Source organism: Epinephelus fuscoguttatus, linkage group LG11, assembly GCF_011397635.1.
Source record: "Epinephelus fuscoguttatus linkage group LG11, E.fuscoguttatus.final_Chr_v1".
NCBI lineage: Eukaryota > Metazoa > Chordata > Actinopteri > Perciformes > Serranidae > Epinephelus > Epinephelus fuscoguttatus.
Genome location: NC_064762.1, coordinates 43,565,559 through 43,585,128, shown reverse-complemented (window position 1 = coordinate 43,585,128; position 19,570 = coordinate 43,565,559). Strand labels below are relative to the sequence as shown.

At 41.9% G+C, this 19,570-nt stretch overlaps 1 protein-coding gene across 2 annotated transcripts in view; it reads left to right on the top strand.

Moving 5' to 3' along the window:
• Window positions 1-19,570, top strand: part of LOC125897372 (CD2-associated protein) — a 260,984-nt gene that overhangs the window by 170,874 nt on the left and 70,540 nt on the right. The window contains exon 12 of one of the 2 annotated variants that reach the window (XM_049590679.1): window positions 10,412-10,474. The exons of the other annotated variant lie outside the window; for it this stretch is intronic. Coding sequence (XP_049446636.1) covers window positions 10,412-10,474 — 63 coding nt within the window. The remainder of the gene's footprint in view (window positions 1-10,411; window positions 10,475-19,570) is intronic. 2 annotated transcript variants of the gene reach the window in all.

The window sequence follows — 19,570 nt, the reverse complement described above, 5'->3', positions numbered from 1 at the left end:
CACTTAAGTCTCTGATAGTCTGTGATCCTCGTGGCTCCATTATGTTTGCATCTACACTTTACACAGGATCAGTTTCTGACCAAGAAATATTTAGACAATGCAAAATCAAAGATGTACTGAAAGGTCTGCTTCAGTGTGGCTACCTTAAGAGAGGTGATGGTGGATAAAGGGTTTCTCATTGAGAAAGATGTGGAGGAGCTGGGCCTCAAACTGAACATCCCTCCTTTTGCTAAATCAAGTATTCAAATGCCAGTCCCAGATGACAGATGAAGACAAAGAAAATAGCCAAACACCGGGTGCATGTAGAGAGAGCAATAGCCAAAATCAAGAAATTTAAGATAGTATCTGGTAGGATCCCTAATGCCAGGTTAGGGTATATAAACCAGATATGGTTTATGGTCTGTATGCTGTCTGATTTCCAGCCACACATCATTAAGGCATAGGCTGAGTCTGAGAAAACCACATAGTGACAGCAGAGTGCTACATTTACACATGGCCATGATTTCTCTGTCTCTCTCTCTCTCTCTCTCTCTCTCTCTCTCTCTCTCTGTCTCTCTCTCTCTCTCTCTCTCCCTTACATAACTTTTTAGCTTTATTTATTGTTTACTCCAGTGCTGAGCCAATTAAATCTTGTATTATATTGTGAATGGTTTTCTATTGTAATAAGCTGTGGCTGCCCAGAAATGATAATAAATGAATCTTAATCTTCCAAGTTTTTCTCTACTGCTTTACCTGATAGCTCAAGCCACTTCCAACTTAAGTAAGTAACTTAATCTATTGGGGGCTTGTTTGCTATGTAGCTCATCGGTGTCCCTGTCAGTCCTCTCAATAATGCCAAATCCTCATCTGTAACTTCAGACAGGGCCCTGCAAGATTCAAACATCATATACTGTATGTCTACTTGTGTCATCAGATCCAGAGTACAAACACCACACTAAGTTACATGGTTTATCATATTTTGGTAGAAGAAGCAAGCATTTGGGTCATGATGACACATAGTCACTAATGAAAACAATATAATACAGTTAGTCTGATAATATCTCTATCTTTATTTCTCAAGCCCAAATGAAAATCAGCTCACCTGTCATTGCTGTAGTGACAGAAGACGGGTCTCCATTTTTGGCTCGTCTTGGCCTTGGCCACCACAACAGCTGTTACAGGCTGTGGCGTTATTTTTACACTCACAAATATCCTTTTGGTAAATTTAATAAACCAACTTGGGTGGCAGTACCAGATACTGGTAATAATATAATAAACCAACTTGGGTGGCAGTACCAGACACTGGTACTGCCACCCAAGTTGGTTTATTAAATTTACCAAAAGGATATTTGTGAGTGCTGGCATTTTTCCCTTTTTTGCTGTTTTTGGCTGTGCACCTTTCGAGGGGGTTTATTTTGAGAGTGCTTGCTTCTTTCCTACGTTATTTTTACGAATGAATGAATATAACGTTATATAGGCATATTACTTTTGCTTATCAATTACTGTAATAGTGCAGAGACCTACCCAGCTTTACAGGAACAGTGTTGCTCCTTAATGTCGTTGTCCTCCGTCTCAATTACCAGGTGATGCGATGGTTCACTTTTACTCTGTGATCTGTAGGCTTTAGCTTCAATCTTTATTTTGTTACCTTGATTTCATTGCTGTGTCAGTCTGACATCCTGAATATATCCTTCAAATGCATATTGTAGACCCTTCTGTCTGCTTCTGTCTGAAATTGCTTTTTTGTTTTTCAAAAATTTGAGAGTATTTCTCCAGTGAGTGCAGTTAGCGACAGTGGGAGCACCATAGACTCACAAGTCAGTCTTTAGACGCTTTGTTTAACTAAAGACTTATGACTTTCTCCCTGATTTTGTGTTGATGGGCGGATACAATTTCAGAGTTTAAAAAACTCCCTATGTTGCAAAACCAATAGTAAATCTGCAGGGTGGTCCTTCGGTGGCTCGCTGAACTCTTGTGCTTGTACACATAGTCCCACTAGAAACACGTGTAGCGGTACAGAATGGCTCAGCCGCGGTCGCAGACAACGCCGTCAAAGTTAGTGGATGTTTGTCGCGTTTGCGGCGACACATTCTCGCCAACTAAAAGAAACAAACATAATCTTTTACAAGGCCATGACTCATCCGTCCGGCCGGACTATAGAGGGAATCGCCTTGTTGTTTACAAATACGTCCGGGTAGAAAACCAGCAGAGCTTTTAGCTATATATATATCTGTGTGTGTGTGTGTGTGTGTGTGTGTATGTATATGTATATATATATATATATATATATATATATATATATATATATATCACATTTTTCACATGACTGTATCACTGTTTAGACTAATCCAGTGTTTGTAAAGTCTATAAACACAATGATTGAACAAACATTACTATTTCTTAGCCGTTAGCGGTGTCTGTAATAGGTAATAAATCATTTAACGATCCGTGAAAAAAATATTTTTCCAGTGGATATCTTAGTTACAACATGATTGAGCTAGCAAAGCAGTTTTGTGTTGCTATGTGTGGTATTTATTCAGTTTTGGGAAATCATGATGTCTAGAAAGCATCAGTGGCTGCAGCTGACAGGGACAGCTAACAGCAGCAGCAAAACATCACAGGATGTCATCTGTTAATAGCCTCCCATTGTCGGATACGACATGAAACTACTCCAGTTAGCTCAATCATGTTGTAACTAAGACATCTGCTGGAAAAAAATATTTTCTTCACGGATGAGCACATGTTTGATAAAATGGAGTTAAATCTCTCAGCATCCATTTTCAAGCTCTCTGTGTGTTTGTTTCCTTGCAGATGAGAAAAGGGGGAGCGCACATTTCCGAGAAAACGTGTCCTTTTCAAAAATGCAAGAGGCGTTGCTTTGTTGCCGGCCATTTTCGCCAGTGTGTTAAACACAGTTTAGAAAGGAGTGTCCCCCGACTATCAGAAGGTGGAGATCTCTGATTGTCTGGTGGCAAGACTAGGAGCGCCATGCCAGTCTAGCTCTGAAACCAAAAGTTTGTCGGACTTAGCAACAGTAACTAAGGGGGGCGGGCCTTAGTGAAAGGGGAATTCCAGCCTGTGGCCCATCGCTGTATGTAACCCCCTCTCTCTCCCCCTTTCACGCTTATTCTGTCCTTTCAAATTCAGGCAAAAAAAAAAAAAAAAAAGAGAAAAGAATCTGCAGAATTCTCTACACTTTTGGGGCAGGGCTGAAAACCAGTATTGAATGTCCATGACCTTTGACTCCTTGAGTGGCACTGCATTAAAAACTGACATGACTGAAGCATAAATCCACCAAACTCCAGGTCCACCGTCTCTATCTCATAGATCTGTTAATGCGCTGATTAAGAGCACAAGGGCTGCTTATTTTGCTAACCTGATTATTTCCAGCAGGCGAAACCCCAGAGTCTTATTCCAGACTATTAATAACATTATCAGTCCTCCACTCCCCCCTGTTTCTTCTAATCAGGATTGTAATAATTTTCTGTCTTTTTTGTGTGAATAAGGTTGTTGATGTTAGGGCTAGTATCACCCCCTCCGCTGTCTCCCCTCCTACCTGTCCACCCAGGCTGGCTTCTCTCAGCAGTTTCTCCTCTGTCACTCTGCAGGATCTGACTGAGCTAAAACTCGAGGTGACCGAGCTTTTTCATCCGTGGCCCCAAAGCTTTGGAACTCCTTGCCCTTAGACCTGAGGTCCTTAGCCTCTGTCCATATTTTTAAGATGCAATTGAAGACATACCTTTTTAGGCAGGCATTTGGACAATTGTAAGTAATTACAATTTACTGGAGTAGTAAACAACATTTCTGTTGCTTAAGAACCTTATGGGGATTTTGATTGCAAAACAATTTTTTTTATAAATGATTGATTTTTTATTTTATTTTTAATTTATATATTTTTTGCCTCTGTCAAGTGAAGCGGGATAATGCCGGATAAGGTGTCCAATATTAGGAAGTAATGGACTCCCTGTTAGGGGTGTGACATATCATCTTGTTCACGATATATAATTTTTAATATGATATGAAAAATTCATATCGTGATACTAGCAGTGTTTTGACATATTGACATCACACTGTTTCACACGGCAACAATATGCATGGCTAAAAGAAAAATTATTACTGACTCCTTAGTTGTTCCAAAAAGAGGAGCAGCTTCAGTAGTGTGGAATAAACTGTGGTATCCTGAATGTTTTATGTACAACCCCGGACTCTTTTACTGACTAAACATTAGCAACACAGCGTCTCTCCCTCTTCCTCTCTTGCCACGTGCACATGGGAGTCAGTGTCACATCTGCACTGCCTTCTGTAGAACTTTCAGATTTGTTTTTTATGAAAAGTGTGTTACAAATAAAATGTATTATTATTATTATTATTATTATTATTATTATTAAAGCTTTGGTCATGCAAACTTACGTGACGTTCATTGATCGACAAAAATCTATATATATGTGACTGCGGATAGTTATGGTAGCATAACAACCTGTCACAGGTTACAGCATGATGATTAGAAGAGAAATGGCAGAGCATAAAGGTCCAGGTGGGAAAAAAACCCAACTCAATAATTGAGGATTTTGCAAAAAGAGAAGGAAATTGCCTGTTGATTTATATATACATAGGTCCCAGTGTACACTTTTTGTATTTGGAAACTGTTTAAATGTGTAATTTGTGGTAGATTTTATTTTGTTGTTCTATTAATATTGTATACAGAATCTGAATCTCACTCTGAGTTTCTGTTGTTGTTCACAAACTGAAGAAATCAGAGATCTTTTTTCTTAATTTTTCTAGTTTTTAGTTAATAGTTTTTACTGAATATTTGAAGGCAAATTGTTAGGTTGACATGTAAAATGATATCACTTATTCTGTGTTCTTTAATTAATAATGAAATATTTTTAACTAATTTGTCATATTATTAAGAATATTGTTTTTGCAAAAATACCCTGAAATATCATGATTTTATTTTAGGTTCTTATCCCTCAACCCTACTCCCTGTTGTCCATTCATTCCTGATAATGGACACTTTGAAGGGCCTTCATCCCTGACATCACCTCCCTACAGCCTTTAGTTAGATACATAATCACTTTATTTTACATTTTAACATGCATGATCTTTCAGAAGTTAAATTACTGCTGAAATTGCACAGTAACCACATTACTTAAAGGGCAGCACCACTTTAAATTAAGAATTCCAAAATGTTATTTTTTTTTAGCTGAGGAAAGTTTAATCAATATTTATGAAGACATGCTGCTCTCTCGCAAAGCCAGAAACCACAGAAGTAAGTCTCAGACTTTTGTCATAGGGTATAAAGCAGGGGTATTCTACTAAAATTCAAACAGGTCCAGTTAGAGAAAATTTCCTAAAGCAAAGGTCCAGAACATCACAATGTCTGACTTGTGATATGATTTCGTATGATATACAGTACAGGCCAAAAGTTTGGACACACCTTCTCATTCAATGCGTTTTCTTTATTTTAGAGGTAGTCACCTGAAATGGTTTCCACTTCACAGGTGTGCCTTATCAGGGTTAATTAGTGGAATTTCTTGCTTTATCAAAGGGGTTGGGACCATCAGTTGTGTTGTGCAGAAGTCAGGTTAATACACAGCCGACAGCCCTATTGGACAACTGTTAAAATTCATATTATGGCAAGAACCAATCAGCTAACTAAAGAAAAACGAGTGGCCATCATTACTTTAAGAAATGAAGGTCAGTCAGTCCGGAAAATTGCAAAAACTTTAAATGTGTCCCCAAGTGGAGTCGCAAAAACCATCAAGCGCTACAACGAAACTGGCACACATGAGGACCGACCCAGGAAAGGAAGACCAAGAGTCACCTCTGCTTCTGAGGATAAGTTCATCCGAGTCACCAGCCTCAGAAATCGCAAGTTAACAGCAGCTCAGATCAGAGACCAGATGAATGCCACACAGAGTTCTAGCAGCAGACCCATCTCTAGAACAACTGTTAAGAGGAGACTGCGCGAATCAGGCCTTCATGGTCAAATAGCTGCTAGGAAACCACTGCTAAGGAGAGGCAACAAGCAGAAGAGATTTGTTTGGGCCAAGAAACACAAGGAATGGACATTAGACCAGTGGAAATCTGTGCTTTGGTCTGATGAGTCCAAATTTGAGATCTTTGGTTCCAACTGCCGTGTCTTTGTGAGACGAGAAAGGTGAACGGATGGATTCCACATGCCTGGTTCCCACTGTGAAGCATGGAGGAGGAGGTGTGATGGTGTGGGGGTGTTTTGCTGGTGACACTGTTGGGGATTTATTCAAAATTGAAGGCACACTGAACCAGCATGGCTACCACAGCATCCTGCAGCGACATGCCATCCCATCCGGTTTGCGTTTAGTTGGACGATCATTTATTTTTCAACAGGACAATGACCCCAAACACACCTCCAGGCTGTGTAAGGGCTATTTGACCAAGAAGGAGAGTGATGGAGTGCTGCGGCAGATGACCTGGCCTCCACAGTCACCGGACCTGAACCCAATCGAGATGGTTTGGGGTGAGCTGGACCGCAGAGTGAAGGCAAAGGGGCCAACAAGTGCTAAACACCTCTGAGAACTCCTTCAAGACTGTTGGAAAACCATTTCAGGTGACTACCTCTTGAAGCTCATGGAGAGAATGCCAAGAGTGTGCAAAGCAGTAATCAGAGCAAAGGGTGGCTATTTTGAAGAAAGTAGAATATAAAACATGTTTTCAGTTATTTCACCTTTTTTTGTTAAGTACATAACTCCACGTGTTCATTCATAGTTTTGATGCCTTCAGTGAGAATCTACAATGTAAATAGTCATGAAAATAAAGAAAACGCATTGAATGAGAAGGTGTGTCCAAACTTTTGGCCTGTACTGTATATTGAAGTAGCCTAGTAGCTGTATCAACATCTGCATGTAATCAACGTCTGACTGTAAAGTACGATTCAAAAAACGCATTGAACTATACAGATATGCATTCAAAAATAAAATGGAGAAAATGAATGAAATAGTTCTTGAAAAATTGTGCGTCTTAAAATAATAAAGTGCTTAATTTTAGAATAAATGTAGCAGCAGCTTGAATTTTCCTTTTTCTTTGTTAACTGTTTCACATCTTAACTTAACAGTCTCAACCAATTTTACAATAAATAAATAGCCATTGAACAGTTTTACAGTTTATCTTTCTTTCCCTCTTTTCCCCACTGTCCCCACTTTTTGTTGCTCAGTGACAGAACTGAGCTGGAGCTTGCTTCTGGACTAGAATGGTGTCAGGGCCATTCTCATACACATGTGCAGGTGCTCATTGGTTCTCATTGTTGAGCCCTTGCTCACTCGTCTCTTCCTCTGTGTTTCTCTCTGTCCCTCACTCACTTGCCTCTTCCTCTCTGTCTTCTCTCCCTGTCTTCCACTCACTTGCCGGTCTGTCTTTTCTCCCTGTATCGCTTTCTTTCTTTTTCTATATTTCTCTCCTTCTATATTTCTATTTTTCTGTTGTCTTTCCGTTGTCACTCGCCTCTCACCTCTCATTTGACTGTATACAGAGTCACAATGTTAGTTGCCTGAAATGCAGAGATTTGATTGGCTGGGTCGCATCACGTGGGCTGGCTTAGCTTGCATGCAATTGGTCTGTGTGTTTCTTGATCAGCTAAACCGGTGCCGTAAAGACCAGAAAGCTACCTGTCATAATTTAAAATCCCTTAATAATTTACTGGTTATAGGTCCGGGTCCATATAGCATGGCGTCTGGGTCCGCCTGTTAGTGACTAAGGGTATTAAGTAAGGAGCTACTCCAAAGACAATGATTGGGAGCCTGATTTTATGGATCCACAGTGTGTTGTTGTTGTTGTTGTTGTTGTTGTTGTTTTCTCCAGTAAATGAGCAAATTCTATTATGGTGCTCTCAGTTATGAAACAGAAAGTTGACCCATATAGACCGGATCACAGCAGAAATGTCATGTAGGTCAGACCACTTTATATCTTTAAGTGTTACAGTTAGGTTGTCTGCGTGGAAGTTGTTGTTAGTGTGACACCACAGTGAATCTCTATGCTCATATCATTCCCCTGGCTGCTCTGCTAATCTAGAACATCTTTCACCATCCATTGTCTGCGGAGCAGCTCCACACTGTATACCCTGTGACATCACAAATTTGATATGTGTTTATGGATTTAGGAGTTGTTCATGTTTCTTAAAGGAGCAATAAGCGAAATTCATCATTTCTAGACTGAAGAAATTAAAAAATTGCTATGTGAAGAACTAGAGGTGTAATTTCATCTGGAGTATAGCATGACCTCACACACCCTCTCTCTGTGTTGATCTCCAGCCCCTTGTTTACAAGCCGGTCCGGCTGCGCGTTCATGTACGTTCATGTGAATCCATCCCTATAAAAGGCTACAGCCAGTGAGCAATGGCAGTGCGTATTTTCAAAGCAAAATGGCGGAGAGCGGAATGAAACGTTCACCTGAAGACGACCAGGATCTGACATTATCTCTTAAGAAACAACGGTTGTTGGCAAAGAAGTTGTCGGATAAAGAAAGGGACAGAACTCGGATTAACATTGGCCTTGCATTTCCAAGGTGGAGAGCACTGCGAGAGCTAAAGGGGCTACAATTTGACTCAGAGCTAGCTCTTCTTCTCCTGGACAGGTACAACATAAAATCAAATGTCTGTTTTAATTAGTGTTACAGTAACGTTAGGCACATGTCGCTATGTCGATTCAATTAAATTTAATGTTACAATCATAGCATGGGTTAATGTCCGGAGCTTGAGTTATTAGCGGCTCTGTCCCAGCAATGGGTCAGGCATAACAGTTGTGTTAGGTGAGTAGCCCAGCAGCCCAGCTAACATTTGCAATTAGCATTGGAAAATGTAGCCCGGCGGGCAGCCGGGCTGTGTTAAGCTATTTCCCTGCCTACTTCAATGGTACCTGTAATAAATGTAATATATTTGCTGAGATAGAGGCGAGGCTCAGTGACTAGAAGAGCTGGTAGAAGCGCTGCATAGCTGTAAGTTACTCAAATAGCTGTAGTAGCTCTAGTGCTAACTCCAGGAGCTAACGCTAACGTCCCTACTCTTCTCGGCTCCGGCTCACGGAGAAGAGTAGCCGGAGCCGGAGCCGAGAAGAGTAGGGACGTTAGCGTGGCAGCCGACTAGTGCTAATGCTAACAGGAAAGCAGGGAATTAGCTAAACACAGCAGAGACTGAGAGTGAGTGAAAGACATTGCTAACTGCTAAACTAAGGTTCTATTTCCTCGCCCCTGTGGCAAGTGAATCTGCCTGTAGTGAAACCGGGGCTAACCGGTGCTTCCTCCTCAGGCTCCACTTCACTCAGCTGCCAGCACAGCCAGCTAGCCTCCGCTAGCCTCCCAGCTAGTGGGAGCCAACTGGTGCTTCCTCCTCAGGCTCCACTTCACTCAGCTGCCAGCACAGCCAGTTAGCCTCCGCTAGCTTCCCAGCTAATGTTAGCCCCGGCTTTCCGTTTGGATCCAACTGGAGCACCGAGCCCTGGTTTGTTATTCAGGTTAATGTGGGAAGACGCAGCAGGTATATCGGGCAGCTGAGTGAAGTGGAGCCTGCGGAAGAAACACTGGGACCGTCTGGATGTAATAGTTGATGGAGATGCTGCGGTGCTCGGCTGCACAGACAAGGCGAGTGGGGTGGGGGGTGGAGAGCAGAGGTAGAGGGAGGTGTGGCTCATGACACACTTTGTTTTGATCCACAGGCAGTGCACAACAGCAAACCTAGCGGTGAAACGATTACGCTTTTTGCCCCTTTAATATTTTTAGACTGTCTTAGACCGTAGAAATAACATGTATGAATTTTGAAAATGGTTGCCGTTCCCCTTTAAGTGTCTGTAATCCTTCCCTCAGTAGAGTGGTTTACCAGAAGAATGGATAATGTACATATGCAGAGGTCAATGGTGATTTTCTTTCTTTCATCCTTAGAATGAAAAGAGTGTGTGCTGGCAGTGGCACTGTCAGGGTCACCACATAAATAAAATTCATTGGAAGGACTGGGCCTTAAATGTGGAGTTTTAGTTCAACTCAATACATGGAGAGTTTCTAAGAAACCTGTGTTTGAGACTGACATGGTGGCTCCTCCTTAAATGTTTTCTTTTACCAAACATGAAAGTGAAAAACGACATAGTTTCATGGTTAATCAGTGTTACTGTTAAAGCAGCAGTGCTTCATTTCAGCACAAATATCTACAGTTTGCAAAATGCACACTTGCATCATTGTTTTCCTGTCTGCACAGGAAGTCACAGAGTTTGCATTCATAACCTTCTACCACTGCTTTGTGTTGCAGTTTTTACAGTTACAGTGTGTGTGTGTGTGTGTGTGTGCGCCAGCAGTGGTTTTCTTCATGTGATTGTACTTGTGAAAGTGTGTGTTCATTCTTGTCTGCTAAGTCTTGAATCAGTCGGGTCAGACAGGCAACGTGACGTTCTGTGGATCATGTTTCGTTTTTCAGCCCTCAAGCCGGAGGTTCCTAATGCCGACAAGAGGGCTCATTCCATCAGGCGAGAGGACAGAGGTAGGACTCCATCTTTACCTGTGTACCTCCTCATCTTACTTTATCCTCACATCTTACTTTATCATTTATTCCCCACATTAGAAGATACATTTTCTGACATCTTTCCAAACATGAAACATTTGTTTCTCATGCACAATGGCCTGTGTCTCCACTTACATTACTGACCTGGGGCCTCATGTACAAAGGGTGCGTGGCGTACGTCCTTTTCCATGGCAAAGTTCAGATGTATCAAAAGTGAAATGACCGTGAAACTTTGCGGTGCCTCACGCCAACTTCATGGCTGGCGTACACACGTTTCTAAAGCTGTTGATCCTTTGGCGACACTTAAAGGTGATGCTGGGAAACTGTTATAATAAATAAATATGAAAACAATTAGTCCTCAGAGTGATGTGCACATCAGAGACACATGAGCAGTTAATACACCTTTGATATACTGGCATGTTTAAATTTAAATTCAAAAGATTTATTTCAAACCAAATAATTCCATACATACAGCATTTACGCATGAACATTTACACATGAACCTCTATCTTATAGGGCTGTGAGCAGGTTACTGTATGACCGGTATCAACACACCAAACCTGTGAGAGCAGTGTCACCCACAACTGCAGCGACTCTCTGTTCAAACGGGGTGAGCTCCTCCTCTCCTGTCCCCCCGCCTGTTTTGGCCACATTTTGGCAGTGGGTAGCCGTCCTTCGCTTCAGATCCACCTTAATGTCGGACCACCTCTTTTTTAATTCTGCGTGTGTATGCTTTTTTGACCCCACAGCATTGACAGCTTCACACACACTCTCCCACTCACTCCTCTTTTAGTATTGATGCCGGAGGACAGCGTGCCAAAACGTACATTTTTGCGTTTTTTGCATACAGTTTTTCTTTTTTCCCGTCTTACTCATTCTTGTGATTTAGTTTTTTGATCGTGCAGAGAGGGGAATCTCAGGTGCAGGGCCAATTTAAATATGATTTGCATATTTAAACAGGGAGGGGTCAGGTACTCCAACATGTGCGGTCAGTTCCACGTTGATTGGGATGTACAGAGGAAATGTGCTTGGATTCATGTGTATGCACAGATTCATACATGTGGATGTATTTGTGCGTACAATGTTTTCTGGATTTAAGCTTATGCCATGTTTCAGTAGGAAATCCATGGAAGTCTTTGTACATGAGGCCCCTGGGGAGGCAGGAGACAGACTGTTTTCTTTTGGTTCATCTATGACTTCTTACCCAGTAGTGGAAGAAAGTATCAAAAGTCAAAGTAGCGGATGACTTTTGGTTGGCATGCTGCGAAAAATGGCAGACTATCAGAAATCTCTCTCTCTCCCACTCAGAGTATTTCCCCAGATTCAACTACTTTAATAGGATAGGACTGCTGAGGTATTATGGACGGGGACAAACTAAAGAGAGCCAAAGGTAAAGTGAACTTAAGATCAGAAAAAGCGAGAGAGAAATCAACAATAGAGAGCCGCGACGATGCTAATGCTAACTTGCTTAGCCAGGATGGACCAGACTACACCAAAGCTAGCTTGCTGGCTTGTAAACAGACATAGATTAAGGCGAAAATGGGCTGATGTAAGGAGCGAGCTAAGTGCTTTCCATTACACACTGAGAGAAGACGTGAAAAAGGAGTTGAGTGATTTCAGTGATAAGATGAACTAGGCCCTGGGGTAAATTAGGGAAGACCTGAAATCTACAACACGGGTCGAGGAAGCAGAGCAGTGTGTTGCCGAAAGAGGAATGTAACACCGAACTTGAAGCTATGCTCTGTCAAATGAAACAGGCACAGGAATTTACGCAAAAGAAAGTGACAGACTTGGAACTACAGTCTCGACGAAATAACATTTGCATTTATGGAATTCCTGAAGGCAAGGAAGATAACAACATGATGGACTTTGTGGCTAAATTTCTGCAGTCATAGTTTACACTGGACAGGACAGAGCTGAGGATGCACCGTTGCCATAAAGCTCTTAGCCGGCGTCCCCCTTGCATAGTTCCACCAAGGTCCATAGTGATAAACGTCCAAGAGTGTAAGACAAAAGACCAAATCCTGTCCACACATGGAAAAAGAAGCAGGTTTATTACAAAGATTAAAAAAAAATCTATTTTGACCACGACTTTCCGATAGATATAGTGAGAAAAAGGAGGGAGTATGTTGAAATAAGAAGAGTGCTCAAGAAGAGAGGTGTGTGTTTTCAGACCCCACCGCCCACCAATTTTAAGGTGTTTCTGGACAGATCTACAATGAATGTAGCCGCAGATGAAGGTTGAGGAAGAATGGATTTCCCATCCACCTGGATAGAGAGCCTGGTCTGACTTTAACGTCTCCGTGAAGCACAACAAACTGCAGATGTAGAAAAATCTTTTCACCGTCAGTAGCTGAAGTTCATCCAGTTTATTGGTCAGCGAACGTACATTGGAGAGAAATATACCTGGCAGCAGTGTGCGGTGTCCACGTTGGCAGAGACGCACAAGTGCACCGGCACAAGTGACGGTTTTACTGAGTGACTATTTTATTTTATATTACCTTTTTTTTTCTGGGGTGCCAGTCAGGTGTAACCTGACTATTTCAAAGTTACAGTAGTTGACTCAAGGAAACAAAAAAACACCACAAAGGATTCACAAATATACACACTTATACAACCTCAAATAAATAAAATTGATCAACGAAACACTATTTCTCTCTTTTTTTCACACTTATATTTTCACAAGAACACAAAATAGAAAGTCAATACACCAATGTCCATTCACCAATCAAAAGTCCAAAACCAAGGAAGAGTGATATTAAATGAAATCAGTCAGTATAGTCTTTTTCTTTTCAGGGCATAAAAAAAACAAAAAGAGTCACTCTTGATATTCAAAGACAAAAGACGTTCCGTCTGTTCCGGTATGGGTTATCCGATTCGTCTGTAGTGGCAGAGGAAAAACGAGGGACTAGCTACCTCCACTTTTTGCCTAAGCTGCCGTGGGGTGCGGACTAAACGGAAGAGATCCTTCTCTGTTGGCCAGAGTAGACTTGTGCCTCTTTTTTTTTTTCCTGAGACGTCATCTTTTAAGGCCATGGGTTGCCAGGGGTAACAGGCGACGCTACATGAGACGGTGGCACACCTTTTTTTTTTTTTTTTTTTAGCTCGTTACGTTTCCCCCTCCTCCTGTATTTCACTGCACGGGCAAAGGTGAGGGTATCTTTGGCCAAAAACCCAATAAATCCACTGAAGGCTCGAGAAAAGTGGGACAAAAATCCGCTGGAGTTCCCCTGACAGCTCGATATATATTAGCCTACTGAGGTAATGAGTAAGTTAGCTTCTTGGGCATCCTGAGCATAGAACATCTCACTGAGCTCAGTAACAATGGCAGGCAAATGCGGACCACCGCTTCCACCTCCAGCTGCTCCAACAGGAAAATCAGTTGGCAAAAGAAAGAATATTGCAGAAAAATCTAACACTAGAACTCCATGCTGCAAGAGCAAAAACTCAGGTCAACATCGGCTCTGCTTTCAGCAATGGCGAAGACTGATGCAGCTTCATCCTGAGCTAAAAAGAGACAAGATGGTCGCAGGGTTTCTGCTGGACAGGTATTTTTAATTTGCCTCTAAGTTTGAATCAACATGGCGGCGCAACCAATGCTTGCGGCAGCCTGTGCGTACACCGGTGCAACAAGAAGTAAATTCTTCAGTGCATTACAGTCACGAGTTTCTCTTAGACAATAGAAACCGCTGCAGAGAACTAACGCTACAACCGAGAGAGCTCAGGATGTGTAGCAAGCTTGGCCTGCTACGTTGAGTTAGCCCTGAGATGACAGTGGTTTTGCCTGGAGCTGTCCCAACAGGTAGACCCTAGCAGCGCTATGACAGGACACGGAAGCGGGGGAAGCTGGAGGGGTTAGCTCTAGGCTAAGAGCTAACCCCATCAAACCAGCTGTTCCCAGCGTCCTTCTGGCGAATGTCCGCTCGCCGGACATGAAAATGGATTACATCTGACGGTGGAGATCCACTCACCGAGGAGTGAGGGACTGCTGCATCCTTGTGTTCACTGAGACATGGATGAATGGTAACATCGGGGCTAACACTACATAGAGCAGACAGGGAGGCTGCATCATCTGGTAAGCTCCGTGGTGGTGGTCTGGCAATATATACAAATCATTCATGGTGCCGTGATGTGAAGAGGGTCTCCCAGTTCTGCTCTCTTCTTCTGAAACATTAACGTTATCTTCCATGTGCGTTTCCATTTACTAGTAATGTTAAAGCTACTATCTAACGCACTGTAACCTTATTCTAAAACTCATCAGTCATCACTGACTCCGGTTGAGTGTTAAAACTCTGGGGTCGCGTTTGACTGTCTTGGTTGTAACGTTACACTCGCTCTCCTCTTCCGTGTATCTAACGTTACCTTGCCAACACCTACGTCTATCATAGACGTAATGAGGACGTAATCCAGGAGGGGGGAGTAGGCCTTTGGAGGGAGGTGGAGTTGCAGGAGGAGGTGGATGGAACTTTGGAGGCAGGCAGGAGTTGTGGATGTTCAATGTTTTTCTAAATGCTGTGTGAAATGCAAGAAAGGTAAGAGTTACTTTAACTGTATTGGGAGGAATACTTTTGATGTGGGTACGATTGATTATGATGAAGACGTTTTTAATACAGAAGAGGTTCATTGTGCTGTCTTGGCTTTAGATGACAATAAATAATGTGGAGCTGGTAAGACAACTGCTGAACATCTGAAATATGCCAGCAAAAAACTTTACGCCCTGCTTGCTATCCGTCTGACTGGCTTTTTAGTTCATGGAATTTTGCCTGACTCCATCCTGTTTTGTAAGTGCCTGTTATTAAAGCCACAGTGTGTAGGAATTTCTCCCTTCTAACGTTGAAATCATATATCGCATTCAAACTGATAGCAAATTCTAGTGCCTCACTGTTTCAAACGCGTATTACAACAACAGTAGCTGCTGTATACAAAAAGCTATGATAACATTGATTAAACCATGTCATCCGATACTTCATGGAGTATTCATTCAGGCTCCTACACAGACACACACGACGCGAGTTGACAAACCCCCTCCTCACCATGCTGGCTGTGTTTACAATGTAGGACTCTTGGGGCGGTTGTAAATCAAAACAAACCAATCATGTCTTGTCTTTGACAACTGACAAGTGGCTCAACCTCACACACCTCATCTCTCTCCTTGCATCACTGCCCCGCCCTTCTCGGAACCCATCAGCTGTATTCGGCATCTGATTTCTGGCAGACGGCGATACAGCCTCTGGGGGCAGACCCCCGATTTTTTGGCATTACAGTTTGATTTGGGCGGAGGAGGTGAATTTCCGTTTCCGACTTCCATTTATATATAAGTAACTGATGTGACTGATGTGTTTAGCTAAAACCCACGATCCACCCAGATCCGAGCCCTTTAAGGACAAAGCTGGCAAAATAAATAGCATGGAAAACTATAGGCCTATAGCCTTAGCAAGCATTATATCTGAAGTGCTGGTGAAAATCCTCCTGAATAGGCTAGAAAAATACATCACTACCACTGACAACCAGTTTGGATTCAAATGTAAACACGGCACTGACGTATGTATTTTTGCTTTAAAGGAAATTTTAGATAAATATAATCGTCACAACTCCACAATGTTCATGTGCTTTATAGATGCCTCTCAGGCTTTTGATCACATTAATCATGAGAAGTTATTCATTAAATTGCATCATTGAGGGGTCCCTAAATGGATAATTAGAATTCTTGTTTACTGGTATGCTCATCAGTCTATGCAGATTAGTTGGGGGTGCTCTGTATCAAAATCATTTCATGTAAGTAATGGAGATCGACAGGGCTGCATTTTGTCTCCTTTTCTTCTGAATGTATACATGAATGACTTGTCCCAACAGTTAAATGCATGTAAGACAGGGTGTATGATTGGCAATATTTTAATTAATCATCTTATATATGCAGATGATTTGGTAGTTTTCTGCCCATATAGTGCCAGCCTACAACAGCTGTTGAAAATTTGCTCTGACTATGGGGCAGACTTTGATATCAAATATAATTCCAGTAAGAGCAACATTATGATTGTTAGAAGTGAAGAAGAGAGAAAACTAGTATTTCCTGTATTCTTTTTATCTGGTGTTGCTCTTAAAGTGCGTCATGAGATTGAATATCTTGGTCATTATAATGTCAATGATTTATCTGATCATAGAGATATCTACAGACAGTGTCGCAAGTTATATGCACAAGCTAATATACTTGCTCGCAAATTTGGTATGTTTTCAGTTAATGTGAAGATCACTCTTTTTAGAGCATTTTGCACTCTGCTATATACTGCCCACTTGTGGAGCTGTTATAGGAAGTGCATTATGCAAAGACTGAACAAAGGCCTATGATGATGGCATGAGACTGCTTCTAAAACTTCCACGATGGTGCAGTGCCAGCCAAATGTTTGTAAATGTTGGTGTGCCTACTTGCCCTGCTTTAGTACGTAATCTTATATATCGATATATGTGCAGGCTGTCTGTCTCAGAGAATAGCATCATGCAGGCCTTGGCCAACCGACCGACTGACTGTGGGGCCACTGGCACTCCAGCTTGTTTGTGGGTGCAGATTTTTGAATTGTTTCCATTTTTATGAATTTGTATGACGTGTCGGGTATTTCTTGTCTTTTTTTAAAGAGATTTTTATTATTGTATTTATTATATTTTATTTTTTTTTGTACATTGATCATTGTTTGTTTTGTGTGGTATGCTATGGACCTCTCTCTGTATCCAGGGCTGTTTCAAGACATTCTGGGGGCCCCAGGCAAGAGGCACCTTGGTCGCAAATGCGAGTAAAATGCTCACACCATAGAGCTCTGTGGAAAACAAATCACTGTAGCATATATAAACAAATCTAACCTACAAGTAAAAAGAAATAAATAATAACTTTCACTGCTTAAAGATACTCAATAGCTCAGCTAATACCTGAAATGTCACTGGTTACAAACCACTGCAGCAGCATATTGAGTGCCAGGTGGCCAGCGTGCGCCGTTATTCGACGGCGCATGGACACTCACCCTCTTGCGATTGGACTTTGAACTTATCCCACAGTAGTGGGTAAGTACCATGAGGTACCCTAGTACTACGGTAGTCCAACAATGCTAGCGCGGGTGGCAACCAATCATGTGGGACATGGTCTCAATTTGCGTGACGCATGAAAAGAGACAGAAATGCTGTGCAGTCCTACACAATGCGGGATGTCTGGTCACCCTACTTAGCCACTTTCAAGCAGCAGCTAGTAGGGGGCCCCATTAGGGGGGATTCCAACATGTTGTCGTTGTTGGAGTGTCTATAGGGGTTCCATCATATTGTCATTGATATGGACCAATGTCAGGCATCTCTGGGGGCCCCCTTCCAGCTCAGGACCCTAGGCAATTGCCTAGTTTACCTGTCTGGTTGCGACGGCCCTGTCTGTATCCTTAATAAAGACATTATTATTATTATTCGGCAAACACTGCATGTTGTTGACCATGTGATTGAGAAAAATGTAAGCGCAATGTTAATAAGCCTAGATGCAGAAAAGGCGTTCGATGTGGTCAGATGGGAATACCTTTATCAAGCAATAAAGCAATTCAGCTTCAATGAGAAGTCAGTACAATGCATTAGATCAGTATACTCATCCCCCACAGCTAGAATAAGAATTAATGGGCACCTATCCCGACCCGTTAAACTAGAAGGGTGTTGACAGAGGTGCCCACTTAGCCCTGCATTTTTCAAATTCTTTATAGCCCAGTCAATAAAGGAAAATTCAGAGATTAAGGGGTTTTAATTGGGGATCTTGCATATAAGATAAGTTTAATTGCAGACGACCTTTTGCTCACTCTGAGAAACCCAGAGTGAAGTATACTGAAATGAATGTCCTTTCTTAAACTCTTTGGCTTATACTCCAAATATAACACATACAACCAAATGCTAATGTACGAAGTATATTTGACTTCAAATGGGACGCTCCAGCTATTAAATATCTGGGAGTTTGGCTCCCAAAAATATTTGGGAAATGAATGTACTTCTCCATTTTCTGTATTCATTCCAGGACCTCCCTATTGCAGTTCCTTCCCAAAGACTTTATTGAATGGAATAGGATGATCTCAAGAATTGTTTGGAACAGTAAGAGGCCGCAGAATAAATATAGAATTCTACATTTACTGAAAGATAAGGGTAAGCTTTCCTTCCCCTATACTGAGGACTATTACACAGCCGTTCAGCTACGACCATGGGCATGCTGGTGCAATCTGGACTACTCAACCAAATGGAAAGACTAGGAATTAATGCAATTCAATCTGTCTGCAGTCTGTAATAGGTAATTACCAACACCAGGATTCTTATTTGGATAATCCAAACCAATGGACCAAGGTAGCTCTTAGGGTATGGTTAAAGACCTGCAAAAGATTTCACCTTGAGAAATTTGAAGATATTGAAATGGGTGGCATTTGATCCAGAGTTTATACCTTCCAGTCTAGATATGCTGTTTAGGCAATGGACACCTAATGGTGTAACGGCTTTCTGCACTATAGCTAATGGTAATGACTTACATTCTTTTGACCAGCTTTCAAATGTTTATAACCTAGGGATTTTTTTTTTTTTTTTTTTTTTTTTGATATTTCCAGGACAGAGATAACTTCAATAAAGAAATTGAACATTGGAACATTGATTGGCCGTCTGAACAATTAAACATCCGCCCCCTTGCTAGTTGGCACCAGAAATATTAATCAGTTAAACTAATTAGTGTTTTATTTATGCACAAGCTTAAGTGTCATGCAGCCACCTGCCGCTAGTGGGTGCTACAGAGCCGTCAGACAGCAATTCCCCTCCCTGCGGTAATGGCCGGGTAGACTGGAGTTTTAAAACAGCACGGTGGGAAATTGGAGAGATGTCCTCTCGCAAAACCTGCGCGGTTTGGCAGGACTTTGATCTAGAAAATCAAAACAATGTCGGCTGTGTCAGAAAAACACTGGCATACAATCACTCGACTGGAGCAATGCGCAACCACATTCAACATGTGCATTTGGATTTTAACCTGCATGGAACAACGGCTGCTGCTGCTAGCAGTGCTAGCCACGCTCAGTCCAAATTGACATTGTT